Source organism: Sceloporus undulatus, chromosome 2, assembly GCF_019175285.1.
Source record: "Sceloporus undulatus isolate JIND9_A2432 ecotype Alabama chromosome 2, SceUnd_v1.1, whole genome shotgun sequence".
Lineage (NCBI taxonomy): Eukaryota > Metazoa > Chordata > Lepidosauria > Squamata > Phrynosomatidae > Sceloporus > Sceloporus undulatus.
Genome location: NC_056523.1, coordinates 234,599,797 through 234,627,328, shown reverse-complemented (window position 1 = coordinate 234,627,328; position 27,532 = coordinate 234,599,797). Strand labels below are relative to the sequence as shown.

The window sequence follows — 27,532 nt, the reverse complement described above, 5'->3', positions numbered from 1 at the left end:
CTGTTTCCAAAAAGCATTGTCAGAGTCTTTCAGCAAAGATTCCCGAGCAAATTTAGCAGTTATGGGGAAAGTCCTGTTAATTCTGAAAACTGGAAGCAGACAGTAGGAAGAAATAGTTAATCCTTAAAGATTCCACCTATATTGGAATAACGTTGTTTACTGTAACAGTTGTTTCAAGGTGGAATTGACTGCCTTGCAGGGTGGATGGACTGTTTCCAAAAAGCATTGTCAGAGTCTTTCAGCAAAGATTCCCGAGCAAATTTAGCAGTTATGGGGAAAGTCCTGTTAATTCTGAAAACTGGAAGCAGACAGTAGGAAGAAATAGTTAATCCTTAAAGATTCCACCTATATTGGAATAACGTTGTTTACTGTAACAGTTGTTTCAAGGTGGAATTGACTGCCTTGCAGGGTGGATGGACATCTTTCAGAAGTGCTTTGGTGGTCTGTTTCTGCATTGTGAAGGTTGGACTAGCTAGCCTGTGTGGTCCCTTCCAACTCTAAGATTCAGGGCTGAAACAGACACACCCAATAAAGCAGGCTGTGCCCAGCCCTGATTGGAGCCACCGCCTTGGTTTTGAACTGGGCCAACAAAAGGAGAGGTATTTTACCATTCCTTTTTGGCCTAGTTCTTTGTAAAGGACCCGGCCCCTGTACAATCTCTGCCCGTGCTCGGGGTGTGCATCATCCAAACACTAGCCCCCAAATGCGTCAGGAAACCAGTTTATTTGACTTGTCTGTTTCAGGTCTCGGTTTCTTGTAATGTGAGCAATCAACTGAATAAGTGATCTGTAACTACAACTTTAAAACTTGTTATTAAATGACTTTGTAGAGTTAAGGGTGTGGTGAGAACAAAAAGGTATTGCAAAAGGGAATGAGCATTGGAACAGCAAATGCAGTTCGTTGTAAATTAGTGTACAGTGATTCACGTCGTGGCACCAGAAAAAATAGAAAAACACCCAACAGTTTCACATCTGCACTAATGGGATGTGAGCCGAGGGCAGCTGACCAAAAAGAAAAAAAAAAGGAGCTGAGGTGTAGATAGCTATGTATATATATATATATATATATATATATATATATATATAGTCAAGCCTGTGTGCCTTTGCTGTAAAGATGATAAATTCCATGTATGGTGTGGTTAGAAAAGGTACTGAATGTGTCTGGAACAGAGTGTACAGTTCTGGTTGCCAGAGTTTAAAAAGATACTGTAAAGCTGGAAAGATAGCTGAAAGGGGCAACCAGAATGATGAGCTCCTCCAACAAGAACAGTTATGCTACCTGATGCTTATTAGCATAGATTCAAAGTGAGAAAGGAGAGGTGTGGAAGAAGTGTATAAAAGTGTGGCGAGGAGAAAGTAGGAGCTTTTCTCCCTCTCTAATAATATTATAACCCAGGGTGATTTGTGGAAATTAAATTGGTGGGAGATTCAGGACAGATCAAAGGAAGCATTTCTTCATGAGGCAAATAGTTAAACTGTATTCAGGGTAGCCATGTTGGTCATATAACAAAGTACAATAACATCCAAAATCCACAGGGCAGTGATACCTTTATGGGGACAACCAAAATACACAATAAATATATTGCAAATTTCTGAAGATCCTCTGTCTTCTTCAGCAGGCAAAGGTTTTAAAAATCATACAGGAGAAAGAAAGAAAAAAGACTTTGCTAGTCCTATGCATGCATTTGGTCAAGATGTTGTGGTTGTTGTCCTCAGTTCAGATGGTATGGAGGGGTATTCATACAGGCAAGCCCTTCCTCCTTTGGCCATGTGGGTATGGGCAATCCTTAAATTCTGTTAGCAAAACAAAAAGCTAATGCTTTTGAGATTCACTTTGTCTCGAATGCTTTGTGAGGCTACAAGCCCCTTTGTTAGATAGAGAACACTACAGCTTTGAAAGCTTGCAACATGTATGTTGTACACTTTGGTTGGTTTGATAAAAGGATCACTGTTTTGGATGTTACTGCACATAGTTAAACTGTGGAATTCATTGCCATAACATATGATGGCTGACACTTTGAGATCTTTAAAAGGGAATTAATATATTCATAGATGCTAGTACAGTCTGCCCGCCCCATATGTTAGCTTGCCATATGCACACTTGAGCTCACGCGGACAGCAAGCCTGGGGGACAAAATGGTGCACGTGCGAGAGCGCACCACCATTGAAATCAACGGGACTTGAGGTCCTGCAGTTTTTCCCATATGCAGGGGTTCCGGAACAGATACCCCACATAATCAAAGGGCCCACTGTACTATTAATTGCTGCTAGCAAGAATGGCTACACATCACCTTTCTTTTCAGAGGCAGTATGCCTCTATATATACCACAAGTTGCCATTCTGTCCTCAGTGCTATTTAACATTTACATGAAACCTCTAGGAGAGATCATCCAGAGGCATGAGACGGGTGCTATCACTATGCTGATAACACCCAAATATACTTCTCCATGCCTTCAGATAGAACCTCAGCTAAGGATAATGTGCCTCCTCTGCATGCTTGGAAGGGGTAATGGGTTGGATGAAGAAAAACAAATAGAAACTGAATCCAGACAAGACAGAGGTGCTTACTATCAAGAGACCTAATCTGGGGCTGGATTACATTCCCCCTGAAATACTGTGCTCACAGTTTGGGAGTGTTCCTGGATCTATCCTTCCAAATGTTATCTCAGATAGATGTTACGATAAAGAGTGCCTATTATCAGCTTTGGTTGATATGCCAACTGTGCCCCTTCCTAGAATTGGATAACCTAAAGATGGTAGTGCACGTAAAATGTTAGCCATTTAAAAATTAAGTTCTTTCCAGATGAGCTTGGTGTTCATGTCGGTTCCTGTGAGTATCTCTTTATAAATAATACTCCATTTTATGGAGTTTCTAGGCAACACGTTTTATGACTGCCCAGCCTATTTTTAACTGTATGTCTTATACATTGCTCCTTGCAAGCAATATTAAGTAATAAACTGGTTTCCAAGAAATCACAATACAGTTATCCCTCCCCATTCGTAGACTTGGCATCTGCAGTTTTGATCCTTCACGGATGACAAACCAGAAGGGACAAAATGGCGAGTGCACCCAGGATCGCACAGCAATTATAATCAACATGGACTTGAGTATTTGTGGTTTTTTTCTGATTTGTGGAGGGGGAGGGCAGAATGGATCCCTGCGAATCAGGAGGGACGACTGTATATTTTGTCTACTAATGAGTGTTTTAGCACTAGCTCCTAGAATTTTTGGTAAGCTTTTTATTATTGTCTGAAGTATTTGAATTCAGATGAGTTTTTCAAGTCTAGTTTTTAAATGCTGACACTGATAATGGGTTTAGTCTTATGGCTATGTTACTTTCTTTTTCTTTTTCTTTGTCTGTTCTGTAGAATTAGACAGAAGGCTCTTGAGAGAAGAGAAGAAACAGTCATTGTAGATCGTGCAAATAGACAAGAAACATTTATCTATGAGATGGTAAAGCATTTTTCTTCTTGTTGCCATTATTGTATACCCTGACTGACTTGTGTATCTAATCCAAGTATAGACGAATACTTAAATTAAGTTCCTGTTCCTATTATGGGACTGTATGGATTGATGCACTGAAAGGAGGATGGCAGGCTGATGGTTATAGAGCAGGGCTCAGAATTGGACAGCCTTCTGTATGTTGCTAACCTGCAATTCCCAGTATTCCTCACCATGGGTTATGCTTGCTAGCCTGCTGGGAACTGCAGTCCTAGAAGGCTACACAATTCTCACCATGTTATAAAGCATTCTCCAAACAGAAAAAAATCTGTTTTGTGCTCTTGGTGCGCACATTCTTGCCACCTCTTGTGTATTTTTAAAAAAAAAAACTCTCCCAACTTTCACCACATTCTGTCCTGTGACCTTTCCTCTAAACTAAAAAATGAAAGCATTTTTGCTTTTTCTCAAAGATAATATCATTTTGATTTTTCTTTCCCATCTCTACAGTATGTTAATTGGAGATGGTGTGACCAGAATAATGCATGATATTTAAATTGCAGTTGCATTCATTAAAGTTATTTTAACACTTCAGTTCTGGTTTTGATCCGTTTTCTAATAATCCCTAGAACAGAATTTTCTCTTTGAATGGATGCTTTCATTGAACTGTTAAAGATGAACCCAGGAACCCTGGTTGGTCAATGCCAAGCCATACCCCCTCATTTACAGCACACTGGCTTTTTATTAGATGTGACAATTGCTCCATCCACCTATGTGGGAAGGCCATTTCAACTGGAGATGATAGATCTCCTGTGTCTTCCATTCCATGATCTCTTTCATTCCAAAATTCCAAGTTTTATGTTCCATTGTTGTCATAAAACCTTATTGCCTCAGAGCCTAATCTTAGGATGTGTTTGATAAAAGTTGCAAAAGAAAGGCAATATATCATTTCTTCCATATGTAGCTCTCTACAGATTACCAAATCCTTGGATTACCACATCCTTGTTTCATTTATTTAGGATGATTGCCATATAAGATTAGAATTATTTCCATTGTCAATCTAATTGATCTGGTTTCTGCCACTCCTGTTGATTTGGTCAGGGCTTATTTTATGTAAATTAAAAGCTTTGTTCCTGGAAAATGTCTGCAAACACTCCTGGGCTGCTGAACATGATGGGCTTGTAATTTTATTAGAAGCAATTAGGTTCTCCCCATACCTAACTGGTTTGGAAGATGATATTGTAATCATCTGCACAGCTGGAAGAATATGTATACAGGTACTAAGAATTTCCAGTTCCATGCATTCATGGTATTAACATGAAATAGTCCAGATTGCATGGGCATTACAGTAGGTCTTTCGTATCTGCTGGGGTTTGTTCCAGAGTTCCCTGTGGATACTAAAATCTGCAGATGCTCAAGTCCCATTAAACACAATGGTGTAGTAAAATGGTGTCTCATATATAAAATGGCAAAATCAAGGTTTGCTTTTTGAATTTATATCTTCTGAACATTTTCAAATTGTGGATGGCTGAATCTATCGATAAAGAATCCATGGATATGGAGGGTTGACTGTAATAGGAAACTCACTGTTAAATGAGGTTCCTTGACCTGATCTAGGTTTTTTTAACAGGCTCAACTGTTATCTGGGGCCCAGCATGGTGTAGTGGTTTGAGCATTGGGCAAGTCACACTCTCAGCCTCAGAGGAAAGCAAGAGCAATCTCCCTCTGAACAAATGTTTCCCAGAAAACTCCTTGATAGGTTTGTCTTTGGATCACCATAAGTTGGAAATGTCAGGCACACAACAAGAGTTGAGGCACTAATGAGTACAGAAATAGAACACAGCATAACCCTAAGGGTGATATAGCTTGGATTTATCACTGACAATGAAGATACAGCTGGTCTCAGAAGGGCAGGCTGAAGCAAGGATGCAATTTTATGTCAGATATAGTCTTCTTTTCCTTCCCTCTTGAGATCAGGCCAGCCACATCTTCATCATTTGATTTGCCTCCCCACTGTTTTCCCTGCCCACTGGTAAGGAGCAGCTGCAGCAGGTCCTCCTGGGTCTTGACAACTACCGGTACTCAGGGGTGGGGATGCGAGGGTTGGATGGAATGCAAAGGACTAGAGGATATACCTCTGCACCCAGTCCAAAAAGACATAAGCACACACAGGCATGTGCACATGCCACTAAGACATGCTGCTCAGTGTCCTCTAAAATCCATAGGATACTTAAAATGCAACCATCCCCCTGGGAACTAAAGGTAAGGTACTTATGCCAACAGTTCCTTACTTGTCTGTGCCAGCAGAACACCTTTTAGAAGTATCATTGACTACATGCTATTTCCACAGTTTGAGGCAGTGTACCTTTGTATATCAGGTGGTGGAGGATAACCATAAAGGAGTGTGCTATTCCACTCACATCATGATTTCTAAGCTTCTTTTAGAATCCAATTGCCTAATGTGTGCAACAAGATTCTGGACTTGATAAGGTTTTGGCCCAATCCAGCAGGCTTTTCATATGTTAATTCAATTCCTTTGGAGGGGCGAGATATAAATAAAATTATTATTATTATTAACCTTTATTTATGAAGCGCTGTAAATTTACACAGCGCTGTACATGCAATCTTTTTAGTTAGACGGTTCCCTGCCCTCGGGCTTACAATCTAAAAAGACATGACACAGAAGGAGAAGGGAGTGGTGGAGGGAAAGGGTAAGAGGTCCAGCAGTTCCTCTCTACCTCCAAGGCAACTTCATATCTCTAAGACAACAGCAGGGGTGCCATAGCTAACACTTAGTATTGTGCAGAAGAACTCAGAGTAAATTCTTTATGAATATCTTTTACCACAAAAACCCTATGACAAGACAATCCAAAATGAAATAAGACAGTGCCAGAAGATGAAACTCCCATGTCTTAGGGCACTGAATGAGCTGCTGGGGTACCGCAAGGGACAACTACAAGTACCACTGTGGCTAATGATGCCACTGGACTCAAGCTGAAAGGATGTTCAGTGGCTGATGTGCTCAGAGGTAAAGGGAAAGTCTGAAGATGCACAACACATATTATAGGAACATGAAATGTGAGAAGTATGAATCAGGGGAAGCTAGACATAGTGAAACAAACAAAAATGGAATGTATAAACATTGCAGTACTTGGGGTGAGTAAAGTAAAGTGGACAGGGATGAGACATTTTGAATCAGATATAATCACAGATAAATGGGTCCTGGAGCAAATCAGGCCTGAACTCTCCCTAAAAGCCAAGATGACTAAACTGAGGCTGTTGTACTTTGGACATATCATGAGAAGACATGACTCACTGGAAGAGACTACTGCTTGGTAAGGTAGAATGCAGAAGGAAAAAAAGAAGGCCACATTCCATATGGTTAGACTCCCATCAGGAAAGCCGTGACCCTGAGTCTGCAAGACCTGAGTAGGGTTGTTGATTATAGGGTGACTCAGAGATCTCATTCATAAGGTTGCCATAAATTGAAGTTGACTTGAAGTCAGTGAACAACAACCACCCCAGAAGACTATTTCCTTTTAGAATATCTCCAAAGCCTGACCTGTTGGCATTAGCAGTTATGATAATCGCTGCAATTATCATTCAGATGTTCTGTGTTTAGCAGCATTTGAGCCTAAGATTTGGGATGTTGATGCTGTCTTAAGAGACCATTAAATGGGTTGGGTTTTTAAAAATTGGTTTGGGTTTTTAAAAATTGGTTTAGGTTTGCTATTTTTGTTCTCTGGTTGTTACACACATTTTTCATTAGACATGCAAATACCATTGTAATGTTTTAATTTTTTAGGAATCTCATGCAATTGGAAGGAGGCCAGAAGATCCAGTCAACATGGTCAAGGAGGGAGAACTTGTTTTAACTCTCAATATTTTCTATCCTGTCATATTACAGAAGGTTGGTAATTCTCCCCCCCCCCCCCCCGTTATTTCTTTGGATGGTAAAAGTTTGCAATCTCTCAGCAATCATGCTGACAGTTCTTTCAGCTCGTTTTTTCAAATATAAAATATAATATGAGGAATTTTGGAGTAATTAGGCTCACTTCAAATATATCCATACAAAAGTACAGGAGGAATGCATGAAGGCGGCATAAAAACAAATTACCTTTTCTGTTAGGATGATCATCTGCAGCCCAGCCACAGCAGGCCTGCCTAATGACCAAAAACTAGTCTAATGCCTTACAATGTTTCCATGGTTTCTTAGATGTTCAGTGGAGGATTTAGTCAGAACTGTATTCAGTGGGATTTATTTCCAGCTTTGTGTGTAACAGTATTGCAATTTTAGTATGTCTTCAGCAGAAGCCAGCTGTACCTCTGTGTAGAGTGGTCGCCTTTTATTTATTTTCAGAATTACACCAAGAATAAATGGTTCTCGCCTGGCAATCTAAAATAAATAAATTTAGAGCAAGGAGGTAGGCATCAAACAAGAAATTGGACATATATCCTCTTTTGACAATATCAAAAATTGAGTAAAGGTAGTAAACATTTTAAAACATTTTAGCAATAACAATGGCACTTTACATTTCTATACGGTAACAATGGCGGTGGGAGAAGGGACTTCCGTTCCAGGGGAAGACGGGATAGATGCATTATATCTATCTCGCCTTCCTGTCCCCCTCCCAACCTGAGGGACCTGAGGGTCACTCCAACCGTGCCACAAACCCTGTTGCTGCTCCTGTGCAATGCCAGGTCTATTAATAACAAGACCCACATCCTCCAGGATCTCCTGGAGGACTCTAAGTGTGACCTGGCTTGCATTACCGAGACCTGGCTGGGGCCTGAAGGGGATGCTGTGTGGGCTCAGGCCCTGCCCGCCGGGTACTCGGTGAAGGACCAACGCAGGTTAGGTGGGCGGGGGGGTGTGGCCTTGGTACATAGGAACACCGTGCCCCTCACCAGGAACCACCTCCGACAGACCACCTATATCGAGTGTATTTACCTGACCCTAAAGGCTAGGGACAGTCTAGGGATTCTGTTAGTGTATCGGCCACCCCGTGCATTAGCGGACTCCCTTAACGAGCTGACACAGCTGGTTGCTGAGCTGATGCTGGAGACGCCCAGGCTTCTTGTCCTGGGTGACTTCAACATCTCCCTCACGGCCAGCTCTGTTCCATCTGGTGCGGCTCGGGAATTCATGGAGACCATGACGGCCATGGGCCTGTCCCAGCTGATACAGGGTCCTACGCATTGCGCGGGTAATACTCTCGATTTGGTCTTCTGTTCGGAGGCGGAAAATCCGTGGGTGGAAATAGCCAATATTTCCCCCTTGTCATGGACGGATCATTTCCTGGTAGAGGTGAAAATCAAGGCCTCTACCCAGATCCCCCCCGGGGGTGGTGGACCGATTAGGATGGTCCACCCTCGAAGGCTGATGGAACCTGAGAGGTTCCAAGAAGCCTTAGAGGGGCTCACGGTTGGAAATGACGGCGACTCTGTTGATGCCCTTACCGGTATCTGGAATACCGGTCTTTCTGGGGCTATACACAGAATCGCTCCCAAGCGTCCTCTCAGGCCCGCTTCCAAACGCAAGCCCTGGTATACGGAAGATCTCCGGGCCAGGAAGCGGGTTCTGCGACGACTAGAGTACCGTTGGCGGAAACACCTTTGCTCAAACGACAAGACTCTCCTAGACCGACTGTTAAAGGACTACGGAGAGGCAATACGAGCAACAAAGAATTCGTTCTATGGTGCTCGTATTGCGTCCGCGGAGTCGCGTCCGGCAGAGCTGTTCAGGGTGGTCAGGGAGCTAACTCAGCTCCCTCCCGCCCTGAACCAGATCCTTGAACCTTCTAAGGCCTGCTGTGACTTGTTTAACGACTTTTTCGTGGATAAAACTTCTCGTATAAGCGAAGGTCTGAACGCCGACGTTATGGCAGAACCTAGGGTAGAAGTGTCCAGAGCCTCCGTGGACTACGTTATACTGGATCAGTTTGAGTTGGTGAGTACCGAGGATGTGGACAAGATCCTCGGAAGTGTTCGGAAGACAACCTGCTCTCTTGATCCCTGTCCCTCATGGTTAGCGGCCCAGGGGGGACCGGCGGTGACACTTTTGTTACGCCGGATAATTAATACATCTTTCAGGGATGGGCGATTTCCATCGGATCTTAAATTGGCCATAGTAAGACCGATCCTAAAAAAGCCCTCCCTTGACCCCCTGGTACATAATAATTATCGGCCAGTCTCGCTGCTGCCATTCCTGGGTAAGGTGATCGAGAGGGCGGTTGCGATCCAGCTTCAGGCGGTCTTGGATGAAACGGATTATCTGGACCCATTTCAAACTGGCTTCCGGGCGGGTCACGGGGTTGAGACGGCCATGGTCGCCTTGGTCGATGATCTCCGTCTGAGTGTCGACAGGGGAAGCATGTCCCTGTTGGTGCTCTTGGACATCTCAGCGGCTTTCGATACCATAGACCATGGTATCCTTCTGGGGCGCCTGGCTGAGGTGGGAATCGGGGGCACTGCGCTCCAGTGGTTCCGGTCCTACCTCTCTGGGAGGTCCCAGATGGTGCAGCTGGGGGACGTGTGCTCCAGCGAGCGGGCCCTTAGAACTGGGGTCCCTCAAGGAGCCATTCTGTCTCCCATGCTATTTAACATTTACATGAAACCGCTGGGAGAGATCATCCGGAGACATGGGGCGCGGGGTTATCAGTACGCTGATGACACCCAAATCATTTTCTCTATGTCTCCGACTGATGCAGTGACTGGGGATGGCGTCTCTCCTCTCGAGGCCTGTCTAGAGTCAGTAATGGGCTGGATGAGGGAAAACCGACTCAAACTTAATCCAGAGAAAACGGAGGTACTAGTGATAGGTTCCCCTGGTCCAGGAATGACGGTGGTTCCACCTGTCCTGAATGGGGTCACGCTCCCCGTGAAGGACTCCGTGCGCAGTCTGGGGGTGCTTCTTGACTCGTCCCTTCACCTGACTGCTCAGGTGAATGCGACGGTCAAGAGTACCTGTTATCAGCTTCGGCTGATTCGCCAGCTGCGCCCATACCTGGCCCAGAGGGACCTTGAAACTGTTGTACACGCTCTGGTAACTTCGAGATTGGATTTCTGCAATGTACTCTACATGGGGCAACCCTTATACCAAACTCGGAAGCTCCAAATGGTGCAGAACATGGCAGCGCGGCTGGTCACTGGTGATCCCAGGACCAGCCATATAACACCTGTGCTTAAAGATCTCCATTGGCTGCCCATCCGCTTCCGAGCTCAATATAAGGTGTTGGTTATTACCTATAAAGCCCTAAATGGCTTGGGCCCAGGATACCTAAAGGACCGCCTCTCCCCGTACATTCCGCCTCACACCCTCAGAACATCTGGGCAGCAACTCCTGAAGGTGCCTGGGGCTAAGTTGGCTGCTACTGCCAGAAGATCCTTTTCCACAGCTGCCCCAGCCCTTTGGAATACGCTGCCCACGGAGCTCCGCTCATCTACCACCCTGGCCCAATTTAGGAAGGGTCTTAAAACCTTCCTACTTAATCAGGCATTCCCCGTCTAAATATCCTGTGGGCCTCCCTCCTCTCTCGTGGCCGTGAGGTTGGGCTAAGGGGTTTTTTATTGTTTTTAAGGATTGTTGTTTTTATATGTGTTTTTAATCTGTTTGCTGTTTGCACTTTGGTGCATTTTGTTAGCCGCCCTGATCGTTCGGAAGGGCGGGGTATAAATAAAAATTTTATTTATTTATTTATTTATTTATTATACCACTTCATAGGGCCAAACACACTGCAAAAATAATCCAGTTTGAGACCACTTTAACTGCCCTGGCTCAATGCTAGGGAATTCTTGGACCTGTTAACTGACATTTAGCTTCTTTGTCAGAGAGCTCTAGTACCACAACAAAATACAGTTCCCAGGATTCTCTAGCACTGAGCCAGAGCAGTTAAAGCGGTCTCAAACTGGATTATTTCTGCAGTGTGTTTTGGACCCTGGTGGACTAAACACTCTAAGCAGTTTACATTGTGTCAGCCTGTTCCTCTAAACAAGCTGGATATTCATTTTACTCACCTACAAAAGGATGGAAGATTGAGTCAACCTAGAGCCCTCTGGGATCGAACTCGCAACATTGTGGTTGCAGTACCAGCATTTAACCAATGCCTTCTTAGCCACAGTAAAAGATACTGGTGTGGGTAGTGGTGGCCCTCAATCAAAGGTCATCATGAGGTGGAATGACAAATCAACTAATAGATCATGATGGAAATGATCCAGATGTCATTGAGCTGTAAGCCCCAGTGTTCATCACCATTCGTTCTGCTGGTTCATGTTGCGAGGAGTTGCAATTTAGAAATTTCTGGCAGGCTTGCATGATTCTGAGCCCTGTTTTTAGATGGAGGCAGTGGTAGTTGTCAGATCTGTGGTAGAAGGAGCCTGGTTTTCTTTTCTACAAAGCCAGCTTTCTTTGCAATAGGTGTATGGAGGGGGAACCTCTGCTATGGAGCCAGTGGCCTTCACCCTCTACCAGAATGAGCATACTTCTTGTAGCTGATACTTTCTTATGAGATGATACTGGATCCTTTCACTGCCAGATCACTTTCCACTGTAGCATGTATTTTTGGGGAAATGTGAAATGAAGATGGGTAGAATGCAGGTTGGGCAAGTTCTGCTTTTTATCCAGAAGGTCTCTGTTTAGATTTCTGGCATCTCAGGACAAGGCTGGGAAAGACCTGTGTCGGAAACTCTAGAAAGCTACTAGCTGTCAGCGTACAGTGGGAAACCTTTGGCCATCCAAATATTTTGGCCTACACATGTTAAAGTTGAGAAGAGCCAGCATGGTAGAGTGGTTTGAATGTTGGAATATGACTCTGGAGACCAGGGTTCAAGATCCAGCTCGGCCATGTAAACCCACTGGGTGACCTTGGACAAGTCACATTCTCTCAGCCTCAAGATGGCAATGGCAAATCTCCTCTGAAGAAACTTGCCAATAAAACCCCATGATAGGGCTGCCTTAGGGCAGACCTGCACAACATATGGCCTGGGGGTCACATTCAGCCCACCAAAGGATTTTGAGTGGCCTGTGTGGATGTGGAATGACTTCAAGGCTCCTCTGCTGTTTGCTCTTCTCCTGAGGAGAAGGCCAGGCAGCAGAGGAGGATGGGCAAATGCTTGCTGAGCAAGGCTCCTCCACCATCCAGCTTTCTCCTGAAGAGGAGGCCGGGCAGCGGAGGAGGAAGAGATCGGGCAAATACTTGCCATACAAGGCTCCTTTGCTGCTTGGCTTTCTCCTCAGGAGAAGGATGGGTGGAGATTGCAGATGGGTGAACACTCACAATGCTTATCTGCTGCTCAGCTTTCACTTGAGGAAAGGGCCAGGCAGAGGAGGAGGAGGAGGACAAAATTAATATTGATAATTAATATTAATTAATTAATTAATTAATTCATATTTAATTTAAACCTATCTGCGGCCCGAAGAAGATAACCTATTTTAATTTTGGCCCCTTCTTACTGCCAAGTTGTGCAGGTCTGCCTTAGGGTCATAATAAGTCAGAAGTGACTTGAAGGCATAACAACAACAACCATGTTAAAATTGAGGGGGGGGGAACCTTGAAAAACTCAGGAGGAAATCTCTTCTTTATTTTATTTTTTCAAAGCTGCCTTTCTCTGGAAAAATGGACAGAAAATTGGATCATGGAATTTCATTTCTCATTCCAAAATAAATGTTTAATAAAAAGTGTTCACATTTTTACTCAAAGATTTCTGTAAGCTATGTACAGGAAGATTTTCATGTAAGACTGCGTACACTAGCATCAGGTCATTGTAATTCCTGGTCTTGGCTTCCTTTTCTCGTTTTTTTCTATTCGGATGAGTGCTTTATGTTTGCTTAATACTATAGAGGAGGGTTTCCCAACCTTTTTGACTCATAGAGCCCCTAAGAGGCCTACGCTATGTCTTACAAGTTAATGGTGTTTAGCTGTATGTATAAAAATATATTCTTATTCTTTAATTTAATTCAGTTTTTATTTTTTCCATTTTCCTATTTTGTTACTGTTCTGTGCCTCCTCCTCATAAACTGGGAAAACTAACAAAGTTCCTTATAGTTTTTTGTGGGCTTTTCGGGCTCTGTGGCCATGTCCTAGAAGAGTTTATTCCTGACGTTTCTCCAGCATCTGTGGCTGGCATCTTCAGAGAATGCTCCTTATAGTTCAGGTGTTCATTACAGTTCAGAACTTTTTGACTACATTTGTAACAAAAATAAAAATAAATTAAATTAAAAAATATATCAATATAAATTCAGTTAGATATTATAGTCTGAATAAATTATTATACTTTTACTATTCCAAATATGATAATTTCAAGCCATACAAATTATTGTTATTATGTGCCTTCAAATCAAGTCCAACTTTATGATGCATCTTATGAGGGGGTTTTCTTGGCAAGATTTGTTTTCCTCTGAGGGTGAGAGAGTGTAACTTGCCCAAATTATACATAATGGATTACATGTTTTAGAAGTAACAAAGACCCTGGACAAATGGGCCCTGTAGCACGTCCTGGCAATGTGCTAGGATTGCCTCGGGGCGCTGTTTCTAGACGCCCCACAACCCTAGGACGTTATGAGGACATCACAGCTGTGTGGTGCCATATACACGGCGCGCACAGCTGTGATGTCACTGCTGCACGCCTTCCAGACGGGTGCGTGTGGCAGTGATATTTTCGCACTGCCACAGGCAGTTTGCAACAGCGCAAAAAGGAGCCGCTTTTTAGCGGTCCTTTTGCTTCTGCGTAACTGTGCCGCACAATTTGGATGCTGCGGGTGGCCGCCTCTTTCTGGTGGTCTGTACCCCACCATTGTCACTTTCAATCTAATACTATCATTAGTATTAGTATTAATGCCCCCCGCCCCCGTTTTAGGGCTCTAGCAGGTTTGTGGGGGGATATGGTCTTCCCTATCTTTGTGGAGGTTTCCTGGGATTTGTAGGGCTGCACAATAGAGGTGAGTGTTGCATTCAGCCAACAGACCACACTTGCCCCACTCAATTTAGGTATTCAGGAGTGGCGCTAGAAATATGTATGCTTTGGCTCTGGTTTTAGTTGATCTTTGTTCTTTGCATTCATAGCATAAGCTTCGTAAGCCATATCAGACAGTATTGGTTCTTGGTAGCCAGAAGCTTACTGAGTTGAGAGATTCCATTGCCTGTGTCAGTGACCTTCAGATTGGAGGAGAGTTCAGCAATCATCCTGATCAAGCTCCAGAAAACATCAGCAAGGTATTGCAACTTTGATTTCTAGTATGCTTCTAAAAAAGAGGGTCTTTAGTCCTACAACATTTGGCCAGACTGCACATCAGTTGGAATTGCTAATCCCTTGAAAACATGTTCAGCTGCTCTTGGGGAAACATGAAGTTGAGTGTGGCTTTTCCTTTGAACGTAAAATAAAGTGACACACAAAACTACCTATTATTTACTACTAGCTGGAAATACATTCAGCTATAACACGTTTCCCTAGTAGATTTAAAATCTACATTGGTTGTATTTTGTAATGTTGGCTTACTTAAGGGGAGTTTTGTGTGCATGTTGGGGATAGTCCCATATCATTTGTACTTTGCACAACATGCTGGTGTGTGTTGTTGTTGTTGTTGTTGTTGTTGTTATTGGCAGAAAACCCAACAAAGATGTTACACTTTTGACAGTATTGAAACTAGAAAAATAATATGTGTGAGAGGGAGGGGGTGTTAAATGTATAAACCAGACTACCTGACATATTTGTGAAACTGACAGAGCAGTTATATGTATATTTATTCCTTAACGTTTCTGCTCCATTTTCTTCTGACCATTTTATCCCCTGCTGTAATATGGCATAACTGAGTATTGGAGTATGACACTGGAAACTAAGGTCACTCTGTGGGTTTCATGGCCGAGTGGGGATTCAAACCCTGGTCTCCAGAGTCGTAGTCCAACACTCAGACCACTACGTCATGTTGGCCCTCAAGTAATTAAACTTTAGGAGAGTCATTCCCATTATTTAGCATGGGAAGAAACTTGTACCAAAGCTGTGGGGAGAAGTGAACATGGCTATTTGGGGGAACTCTCAAGGGCCAGATTGGGACTTCAAAAGAGTGGGCTTTGGCCCCAGGACCTCAGGCTTCCCCATCCACATGCTGTGTGCTGGGTGATACTCTTCCATTTAAAAATAAAGCGTTACCTGTGTCTTGGCCAACATAGTTGTGTTATTTATTGGGATTTGCTTTTGTTTTGTTTCTGCTTGGAATTACATAATAGATACTCTGTGCACTATCAGTACTAGGGATGAACCTTCTGGACTGTTAGTAATTGAGACAGAAATATGTTTCATTTAATAAATTTTTTTAGACCTGATGCTTCTATCAGGGCTTCAGCTAGAAGGTTATTATGGGCTGCTTTTCCCTTTAATTCTAAAAATAATAGTGTAAGACTGAGCACCCTCATTGTCCTTTGAAGCAGTCGGAGGGAGGTTGCCAGTTTTGCTGCAAGGAATATTTTAGAGTATTCATTGGAATTATGTGCTGAAAATCAGTGATGCTTGTAGCACAGTTCTAAAGGGTTGTCCCAGGGTCCTCCTCGCACAACAGGGGTGGTAAGCATGTGATTGTATGGTGATTCCTAGCAGCCATAATCAACATAGCCAGTGGTGAGGATTATTGGGAGTTATAATCCAGCATCTTCTAGAGCCAGGCATTTCTTACTTCTATTGTGGAAGATGCTCATCCTTGGGCTTTGATGGAATTCCAAGGAAGGGCAGATCATTTAGTTGTGGGGCAAGTACTAACTATGTCTACAGCATCAGGATTAATAGGCAGAGAGGGCTAGAATTGTGTAAAAGGTCTTGGTGGTTTTGACTTGTCATGTAGAACCAATTGCTACAGCGATGCAATGGACCAGCCTTCTAGAATTTACCTGGGACATAAGAGAGGAAGTGATATCTTACTCATGCTAATTATCAAACTAACATTTTTCTCTCCTTATATCTGTCCTTTCTGGCAGGATCTCTACAAGTCAGCGTTCTTTTATTTTGAAGGTGTTTTTTATGATGATAGAAGGTACCCAGAGTGCAGCGACTTAAGCAGGTAAAGCATTTACATGCATGCATAGATCTCAGAGATGGAGATGCGGAGTGCTTTTTCAGTGTTTTAGCAGTATGTGACTGAATAGCTGTCCTAAGAAGAAACCATGTGTTGAAATGTTCCCAAATTAGGACAGAACTAGATGTTATCTTGGGAAGCAATATAACAGGAAGGAGAAAGTGAATGATGGGACACCTAGGGGAAGATGCTGTCTGTCCCCGTCTTCCTGAAGCTGTTTGGTTTCCCACATGGGATCTCTTGGTTTCCAAGCCTGACTGAACTGGGGGAGTGGTGATGGTTGGAACAACAACAAGAACAACAACAACAACAATAATAATAATAATAATAATAATAATAATAATAATAATGGGGGCAATTTGTAGGGAAGAACTGGCAGACAGGAAATGTATTAAGGGCCAACCCTCCACAAATTCTTTCCTGTAAGTGGTCTAGATTAGTATTATGTGATGAATGTGTGGTTTGGAACACCGTGTTTTGCCTGTAGAATAGCTCCTTCTGACCCTACGTATTGTGTGGTTCCAAGCATTGTTTCCCCATGGGTTTGACTACAATTCCCATAATCCTCAGTCACCATGGTTAGTTGTCAGGGATGATGGAAGCTGAAGTCCCGGCCCAGGTTCCTGATTCCCTCATTCCTCCCATGGCCCCATCTTAGTGATGGTCGAGGATCAACAGAGGGATATCAGGGTTTTTAGTTTTTAATTGTTGTTTTTATGCATTGACATTGTGTTTTAATATGTTATACTGTTTAATACTGTCTTAAGGGGGGGAGGGATAAAGTGTTTTTAATTGTCATATTTTATATTTTACTGTTGTTAACCGCCCGGATTGGTTTGCCAGAGGGCGGTATACAAATAAATATTATTATTATTATTATTAAGTCCACCAACATGTGAACCCAAATTGGAAACTGCCATTTATCCAAGATCAGCCCTTCCCCAATTTAGTGCATTCCAGATTTTTTTATCTTATAACTTTCAGTATTCCTGATAATAGGCTATGTTGTGTGAGGTGATGGAAGTTGTACAAAAAATACAGATAAAGCACCAAGTTGGGAAAGCTGTCCTAGAAATATTAACAGGTTGTTGTGTGTGCCTTCAAGTCTTTCCGACTTCAGATGATCCTGTCAAAGCTGTAAAGCTGTCAGAATTTGTTGAGAAACGATTTGCCTTTGCCTTCCTTTGAGAGAGTGAGAGTTGCTCAGCATCACCTAGTAGGTTTCCATGGCTGAGCAGGGGATTCAAACCTAGTCCAACACTCAGATCACTAAACTGCTCTGGCTCTCAGGTACCTCACTGCATTTGCCATCAGCAGTTGACCTGTTGAAATCAAAACATGAATTTGTTGCCTTGGAGAATAGAAACATAGCTGGAATGAACGTGTCTTCCTTAATCTGGGTGTAGTTTCCATAGAAGATAGTCTTGAGCATATTTAAAACTTGAGAGAATCTAGAAAACCTATGTAGCCCTGGATCTTGAGACAAAGTGCTTCAGCCACCAAAGTCTTGTTTTGACACCTCTTTCTTTATCACTGAGAGTATTTTCCTTTAATGATAATTTCAGCACAATTATTGAGTGGGCAGAATCTCGCGACAGAGGCTATTCAAATCTTCAGTCTGCTAAAATGGAAGACTATACGTTTAAGGACTTGAACATCAAAATAGGCTTTCCCTACCTTTACTGTCATCAAGGAGACTGTGAACACATCATTATCATCACAGATATCAGGTAAATTGCTGCTGACTGGAAGAGCCTCTCAAACTTTTTTCAACTTCATACTCTTCTGAACTTATGGTGGTCTTTTGGTATTGAGTCCATTTTGGTTCTGGGATCCATGGATGTACTTCCAACAGTATCCATATTGGTAGTGCAGAAATTCTTGTATGGAGTTTTCTGTAGCTTGCTCATGCTTACCTGTGGGGATCTGTGGATAAGTTTACTCATACATCATCTGCCATTGGAGAGAGGAAAAGGATATGCTCCGTTTCCACTTTTTTCCCCAGCTGACACACCCCATCAGCCTTCCTCAACCTTACACCCTTCAGAGCCTATGGACCAGAATTCCCTTCATCCATAGCCTTGGAGTGTATGGGAATTGTAGTCCGAGACATCTGGAGAACATCAGGTACAATAAGGCAGTTCTGCATTTTAAGGATACAGGCTGAGTTTCTCTTGTCCAAAATGCTTGGGCCCAGAACTGTTTTAGAGTTTGGAGTTTTTCAGATTTTGAAATATCTGCATATACCTAATAAGATACATTGGAGATGGGATCCAAGTGTAAACATGAAATTAGTTTATGTTTGGTATATCCCTTTTACACCTAGCCTGAAGATAATTTTGCACACAGTATTTTTAATAATCTTCAGTGGGAAACAAAATTAGTGTATATTGAACCATCAGACAGCAAAGGTATTACTACCTCAGCCATCCATGAAATACATTTTGGTTTTTGGTGTATTGCGGGTTTAGGAATTCTGGATAAGGGAGATTCTACTTGTATGGCATATTCAGGGCTCCTTGAACTATGCTTTGTGCCTCCTTTTAAAAAAATAAGATTTTTTTCCAATCTGATAGGCAGATAACCTTTTTCTTTTCTTCATAACTCAAGTATGTGGAAATGGGACACAGTCTCCCCTTACAAATCCAGTGGGCCTTCTGTCATAGTGGGAGGAAGGCTTCTCAGGATCTGGTTACTGTCTAGAACTTTCCCCACTTCAGGTGTTGCACCACCTCATGCAGGGGAACTCCCTATTTCTTTTTGACAGAGAATCATTCTCTATAGAGATTAGGTGAGGCGATAAAATGGGAGGAATTGGATTCAGGGCAGAGCAGTGCATTAGCACGTCCTTGAGTTCCCCTATTTGTGGAATTTTGTGTCTTAATTATTAATATTTTGTGAACAAAATTTATGCTTCTTCCTCTCCCTATGTTTGTTGTTATGAACAGAGATGTGAAGGACAAGTAAAAAATTGGCAAAATTAGGAGGAAACAGTTTTCCCTCTTTTCTCCAAAGTTTTTTCCAGAAAAATGGGAAGAAAGGGACTATGAAATCATTCATCTTTTAGAATGCTGAATAAAATGTTTAAAATAAGGTGTTCACATATTTACTGCCTCAAAATCATTTTTTAAAACTGTTGTAAGAAGAAGTCCTTTATGTAAAACTATATGCATATCAGATTGTTAGATTGCTAGAAGCTTGCTTTCCTTTTCTCAGTTCTTTTTATGGAAACAAATCTGGTAGACTCTATGGAGAACTAGTTGAGGAAAAATATTTTTTCTGTTCTACTAATGTCTTCTGTTTTTATTGGATTGGTTTTATTTTATTTTATTTTAGCCTGTTCCTCAAACTGATAAAACCTAAGAGCCTTCTTATAGTTTAGGTATTCCTTGCAATTCAGGATCTTATAGCTCCATCTGTAGTAAAATATAAAACTTTTAATAAGTATGTTCAGTTTGTAATTGGGAATTAATATTCCATTTTTCAACTTTTCTGAAAATTCCCATTTTCTCCATGTAAAATAATTTTACATTTCTAGTTATTAAATTTCATTTCACTATTTTTGTTTAACCAATTCCTTTCTCTGTGACAGACTTATTCATCGAGATGATTGCTTGGATAAGAGCCTCTATCCCTTGTTAACCAGAAAACACTGGCTGTGGACCAAGAAATGCTTTGTATGCAAAATGTACACAGCCAGGTGAGTGATGAGTTGTATATTCCACCTTTAGGAATTAGGTTTTGATCACTGTGCCTTTTAAAATTGGATATGCATATATTGTGCATCTCACATACATCATTAAAGGTTATTGCAAAAGCCGATAGTGCCAGAACAAAGAAGCATACAGATAAACAAATCCTTTTTTTCTAATGCTTCAGTGTTTCCAATATAAGAGAAACATGTTGTATCCGGTAGTTCGAGTTACTTGCTAGGGCTGTGTTCTCACAGAAACACTATAGGTTACAAGAAGTACTGCATTTTTAGCTCCTTGTCGTCCCTCGGTTACGGAATACCCTCCTCCTTGGATGTCTGGCTATTGCCAGATGCCAAGTTAAAAACTGGTTATTTGCATTTGGGTCTTAGAGATCATACCTCTGTGCTGCTTGCTGGATTATAGGTTTGGTTGATGACATGACATGAAACTGTTCACATATTGCTTCAAATTGTTTTTATTGACAGTATCCAGTTTCAAGTTCTCTTAGGTAAAGGGCAGGTATAAGGAAATATTTTGGATGGATGGATAGATGGACAACTAACAGAAAAGCCGGCAGAAAATTACTCTGGAAGGACTTTTATAGAAGTGATATTTGTTCAGAGGAAATGTCTCCCTTCATTGACATTGTTTTTGTCTTTGCATTTTATCCTCCAAAACTTCTTAAGATTTTTTTCTTTTTTCGTGGCTAACTAGTAACTTTTGTAAATCTGTATGTAAACATACTGTTTGCAAAGAGGTCTTTTGAACTTGGTCATTTCAATTGCTCTTAGTAGTTTTAATACTGCTTTAATAATTTAAGGTGGTTTTATCATTTTGAAAAAAACAACTCTTGTTACTATTTCATTTGGGCTGCATCTGCACTGGAGAAATAATCCAGTTTGACATTGCTTTAAGTGTCATGGCTCAATGCTATGGCATTTGGGGAACTGTAGTTTGTTGTAGGACTGGAGCGCTCTGATGGAAGGAGAAATGTTTTGCAAAAATACAATTCCCAGAATTCCATAGCATTGAGCCATGGCAATTAAAGTGGTGTCAAACTCGATTATTCCTGCAGTGTAGATACAGCCCTGGTGCTTGTACACAGCCTTGGTAACTTTCATGAATTGGTGGTATTACTAACACAATCAACTAGTCCACCAGTTTTATTTATACCCCGGCTTTTCCCCATGACTGGGACTCAAGGCAGCTTACCAGATTTTTTTCTAAAGATAAGTAAAATCACATGGAGCTAAAAATATTTTGAAATATTAAGATTAAAATAGTATTAAACAGTATAACAAAATTGCTAATGAACAAAGAGCAAAATAATACAGAATATTCAGAATATGTAATATACAGTATCAGTTTATAAGACAGTAACACTTTTGTGAAAACTATTAAGATCAATGGTTTGTTTGTTTGTTTTTTTAAAACTGTTTATTCTTCCAAAATCTTCTCAAAAGTGTTACTGTCTTATAAACTGATACTGTATATTACATATTCTGAATATTCTGTATTATTTTACTCTTTATTCAACTAAGCTCTATTTTTGGCCATTAAGACTGCCATTGAGATCTTATACAGATTTTACAGAGACTAATGCTACATCCGCACTGCAGACATAATCCAGTTTGACACCACTTTATCTGCCTTGGCTCAATGCTATGGAATTCTGGGAACTGTAGTTTTGTGAGACATTTAGCCTTCTCTGTCAGAGAGCTCTGGTGCCACAACATACTACAGTTCCCAGAATTCCATAGTATTGAGCAAGGGCAGTTAGTGGCATCTAAGTGGATTATTTCTGCAGTACAGATGCAGCCTAAATTACATTGAATTCAGTGGAATTTTTATGTGAGTACATATATATAAATTACTGCAATGGATGGGATTGTTTTTGATTTAGTTAAGAGCTTAGATATAGTTTTATGTTGTGGGGAAGCACTATGCTTGAAACAGTAACATTGGCGGTATCCAGATCGGTGCAAAGCACCTCGGGGCGTCCTTTCCAGACGCCCTGCAACCCTAGCACATAACCGCTGTGTTGTAATGGCAGTGCCCTATCTACATGGGCGCCACCATTATGATGTCACAACCGCGCCGCAGCCAAACAGCATAACACAGCCGTGACGTCCTGGCGCTGCTGCAGGATGCTTGTGGCACCCTTTCAGCAACGCCAGAAGGAGCTCCATTTTGGAGCTCCTTCCGCCACGTGTATCGCTGGCACGGCCTTTAAACAACCGCGTTTAATGATGCATGAAGCCCCAAGGACACCCCTTTCCAGGCGGCGGGGAAGCAGCATTTTACTGCTTCCCCGAGGCCAGGAAAAGCGGCGGATCGGGGTCTCCGGGGTTGTCCAAAGGGGTGGTCTGTATCCCGCCATAATAAACTGAATTCATATGTATTTTACAGCTGCAGAAGCTAGAAATTGATAAAATTTTGTTGCTTTTCATTATTAGACCTCCTCTTTTGTCTTGGAACTTACAGGTGGGTGACCAATGAAGACAGCCTGGCTCCACAGGACCCCTCCTTCTTCTGCAATGTCTGTTTCCAAATGCTCCATTATGATGCACATGGCAACAAACTGGGAGAGTTCCTTGCCTACCCTTACGTTGATCCAGGGATTTTCAACTAGGGCTTCATTGAGGATAAACTGAACTGTGACATTACTTCAGTAAATGCTGAACATATAGCTTAAAATACTGAAGTAGTGGCCATACTGTCTTTTGCAATGCTTTGTGGCTGTGTAGTGCAATTTGTATCCCTAGCTAGCTAGTCAGATGGCAAGGGCATGTGGACATTATAGATTGTATTGGCTGCACCTGCACTGCAGAAATAATCCAGTTTGATACCATGGCTCAATGCTATAGAATTCTCAGATTTGTAGTATGTTGTGGCACCAAAACTCTCTGAGAGGAAACTAAATGTTTCATGAAACTACAATTCCCAGTATTCCATAGCACTGAGCAATGGCAGATAAAGCAGTGTCAGACTGAATTAATTCCGCAGTGTGGATGCAGCCATTAAGAACTAAAGGTGCATGTTATTGTGTACCTGAGTTTAGTTTTTAATCGGATCTTGGCCAGTATAGTTAGGCACATTTCCACCTTTTTACAGTAGTTCTGAGCCTTAGAGGAATTCAAAGACTAATGAAAGTGAGTTCCTGTAGATACAGAGTTGTTTAGAAACTTGCCAGTGGTCTGTTTATTACTAAGACAGGTCATTAGATGACATTCACCTCACTCCAATCTTCCAGAAGTCAAATCTGGCCTCTTCTTTGAGGAGGGAAATGAAATACCAGAAAGTAGCAAGGTGATTGCCCCCACCAGTCTTCATGTCTGGACTATATACCTGAGGTTATTTGGAGAACAAGACTGGATAGCATTTTTGTTGCCTTTAAGGATATTGATATGCTTTTGGTTGGAATGGACCCTTTTTGCTATAATTTTTTCCCCATATTCTTATTAAATTTCTGATAGCTTTGATGCCTTTACCATAGGACTTCCGGACTAAAGGTAAACAAAGGTCCAAAACACTGCAGAAATAATCTAGTTTGAGACCACCTTAACTGCCCTGGTTCATTGCTAGGGAATCCTGGGAACTAGTTTATTGTGTCACCGGAGCTCTCTGACAGTGGCGATTAAATGTCACAGGAAATTACAATTCCCAGAATTCCCTAGCATTGAGCCAGGGCAGTTAAAGCGGTCTCAAACTGGATTATTTCTGCAGTGTGTTTTGGACCAAAGACAGCCTTGTTGTCATCCTTCTCTCCTTGAGAAGGAGATTTGGTTCTGTGTTTGAGAGCAATTGTTTTCCTCTCTGTGAGAGATTTGGCTACTCCAATTAGGGCATATTGCTCCGAACATGCTGCCTCCTGGGTTTAATTTGGTTATTGACATACGTCTTCCTTTTTTATGTGTGTGCCCCTCTCCTTTGGAAATGAGTTCATTTACTTATAAATGAGTTCCAGATGTCCCTTAGTTGCTTTTATTGTACTGATACTTTATTTAAAAATAAATGGGTCAATATAAATAATATTGGATTGTTTTCTTTGCAGTCATTATCTCGACTTGCCAGAATGATGTCATATCAGGCAGTGTGGGTAAAAATGTGGCTGTATTTTAATCTAAATCAGGGAGAGGGAATGTTTGGCTGGCCGTCCAGATGCTGTTGGAATACATTACTCATCCTTATCCTTCACCATTGATTATGCTGGATAGGGTGGTTGATAGAGTCCAACAACACAGTTTGCACTCCTGTTCTTAATCATGATCAAATTCCACTTTGGTCTTACTACTTTGTTTTCTCCATGCCTTTCCTAGGTTACTTTCTTCATTCTCATTTAGTTTGCACATCTCAAAAGTGGGAAACTAGGCTTTGAACTTCAGCTACCACCACCCCTCATTATTGACTATGCTGTTTAGGACTGATGGAAGTTGTAGTCCAAATCTGGACATCCACATTGGCCACTCGGTTCTGTCCCTGGGACATATGTTGCCCTTAGGACCTGTACAGGTTCCTTTTCCGAACCCAGTGGTGCTGATATGGAAGTAAGAAAACCTGTACCTACCAGGCATAGAAGCATCCCCAGGGGATACAGTGTTTCCAGGCCTTGTAAATATACCAGAGATGTCTGACATAGACTATATGATCAGCAACCATAGAGTCTCTGTGAAGTTTTGGTTTCTGTCTAAGGGAAGAGCAACAAGCCCCATAAATGTGATGAGTGCACCCAGGTGCTACATTTCTTGATGAGGGCAGAGTGGCTGTTCACATCTTTTATCTGAAATCATGCAAACTGAGTCCATCACTAGCTAAAATTCCCATAGGCTCTGATGTGAAAGGAAGGAAACCCTACAAAGAAAGTACAGTAGATGAAGGGAGCGGGAAGAGTCCTTCCTTGAGGGCTCAGTGAGTGGAGGACAAATAGCTGTGAAAGGGGAAGAGATAGAAGAGGTGGCTTTCCAACGGAGAGACATATTGTCTTAAGGGAGCCACAGCAGTGGTTTCATGAGCAATTATTAACATGACAGAAAAGCCTGGCTCAGAACCATGGGTGGGAGGAGGGTAAAGGACCCAGAATGGTATTCAAATGCACCATTCTCTTGCCTCCTTCTGTTTTGGGCCTGGTGGCAGTGGTGGCCTGGTGTGCTCATTCTGGTCCTTCTTTAAGAAGCTGTGATGGCTTCGAGTTGGCTTAGGATTGCTCTTGGTTTTGCTAGAACATGGCAGCGGGTGGGGGCTGCCTTACTTACCAAGATCTCTATCTTCATTGGATGGTAAGGCGTCATAACCAAGATCACAGCTGGCCCTGCTCCAAGAAAAATAAACATTTAATGGACTGCTCCTATCACAAGTCCTCAAAGTAGTAGTGGGAAAGCAAACAGAATGGAACAAGCTTTAAAAAAAAATTTAAGGCAGAAAATGAAACTGAAGACTGAGGGAGATGGTTGCTTGCGAAAGCAGAAGCCTTTTCCTATAAGAGTGAAGGCAGGGACAATGCAGAAAAATGGTAGAGTGCTTGCATTCCCCCTTGGCTCAGTCAGGTTGTATTCGAAAACCAACTGAGAAAGGGGAAGGCCTGCTTCAGGATAACTTGTTCTCAGTTTTAGCAATCAGAAGATTAGAATGCGGATCAGACTTGCTTGTATGAGACCGTCCCAATGCCTAAAGGCAAAAGTCACTTACACATGATTGAAATTGTATTTTACGTCGGCCCTGTTGCATCCCAAACGCAGTGACCTTCAGTGCTATATTGAGTTTACACAATGAACAATAAATTATAGGGAAAACATCACATCTTTAATTCCATGTGTCCCAGGAGCTGCTGCAGGACAGCTGGGTCTGTTTTTAGTTTAGTGGTTTGTTTTGAATGACTCCGCTGAGTCAAACCCAGCATTGGACCCAGCTGCCAAATTCTAATTAAATTTCTCTCACACCAGCTGGGTATTTGTGTTTTGGCTACTTGTTTAATGATGCTAGCTAGCACTTAAATGGCCACAAAGTTAAAGTCTGTATAACAAAAGAAGCACATTTGTGTGTGTACAAAGAAAGTGTGTGAGGTTTTGTTACTGATTATATCTGAATTCTGTTGTTCATTATATATTTCCTGACATGGCTCATCATCAGGAACATTCACCTAACTTAATTTGTTTAATTCTTTATTATAATTTGCAAGAAATCACATTTTCCTGTCAGGGGAGATGCCATGATCACCTAACTTTATTTTTGTCTATATACCTTTGGCTGGGGTTTTCTCTGCTATACCATATGTCTATGTAATGAACACAATATTTCTTATCAAACCCAAATTTCTTTTATTATCCACAAAACACTGATGCCTTTACTGGGATAATCAAAATGCACAAAATACATGTTTCAAGCTTTAGAAGCTCACCTGGCTTCTTCAAGAGGCAAATGTGTTAACGATCATACAGGAGAAACAAAAAAGTTAGTCACAGGCCTGCATTTTGTCAAAATATTGCTGCAATATGTATTTTGTGCATTTTTACTGACCCATAAAGGCATCACTGTTTTGTGGATTTTGGATGTTATTGTACTTTTCCATATGCTCATGCCCTGGATAGGTTTTCTTTTGTTATGTTAGCAATATAAAATGTATCAGTTAATAACTGAATATATTGAATCGTGGTATTTGGTACATTTATAAACCTTACAAACCAGCCATATGCATACTTACTCAACATGTTTTCTCCTGGTGTCTTGCTGGGAGCAAGAGCTCCAATCATCTTCTTTATATGCAATACTGACATAGGAGACGGAAGAGTAGTTCTCTCCAGGTATAACTTTATAAAGCCTGCTAAAGTGAGTATGCCATTGATGTGCTGAAATTTGCCCAACTATTACATATCTTAACAGCATACCTACCTATAGAAATGATTTTTTATTTATTTAGATTATTTATACTCTTCAGCCAAAGGCTCTCAGAGCAGTTTACAGATTGGAGGGGAGAGCCTTTCATCTGCCTCTGGGCCTAGGCAGGGTAGAGCGATCCTGCCTCCTCCACTCCCTCCAAGGCCAGGTTATCCCAAAACTGCTTTTCATTCTAGAGCACTGAGCTATCCTTAGATTTTACAACACTGCAGGAGTTGCCTGGTTGTTCCAGGCCTGACAGTATTTCAGGGCAAAGTCACAGCCCAGATTAGGTATGGTGCTGTTATCTGGGGATCAGATGACTGTCAGATGGCTAAACTGGAGGCCATTCAGAATACACTTCTCAGTAAACTAATTCTTCCACCAGACACCTCTGCAGCTTTGGGTTGGGCAGAGGTTGGTTTTCCTTCCACTGGATCTCACATTAATTTTATTTAATTATTGAAAA

At 41.8% G+C, this 27,532-nt stretch overlaps 1 protein-coding gene across 1 annotated transcript in view; it reads left to right on the top strand.

Annotated features, from left to right (window-relative positions):
- The window catches only part of SNAPC3 (small nuclear RNA activating complex polypeptide 3), a 29,662-nt gene extending 5,435 nt beyond the window's left edge, over nt 1-24,227 (top strand). The window contains exons 3-9 of the mRNA XM_042453984.1: nt 3,369-3,453; nt 7,244-7,348; nt 14,499-14,648; nt 16,401-16,483; nt 18,064-18,228; nt 20,091-20,198; nt 22,678-24,227. Coding sequence (XP_042309918.1) covers nt 3,369-3,453; nt 7,244-7,348; nt 14,499-14,648; nt 16,401-16,483; nt 18,064-18,228; nt 20,091-20,198; nt 22,678-22,825 — 844 coding nt within the window. The 3' untranslated portion in view covers nt 22,826-24,227. The remainder of the gene's footprint in view (nt 1-3,368; nt 3,454-7,243; nt 7,349-14,498; nt 14,649-16,400; nt 16,484-18,063; nt 18,229-20,090; nt 20,199-22,677) is intronic.
- The last annotated feature ends 3,305 nt before the right edge of the window (nt 24,228-27,532 follow it).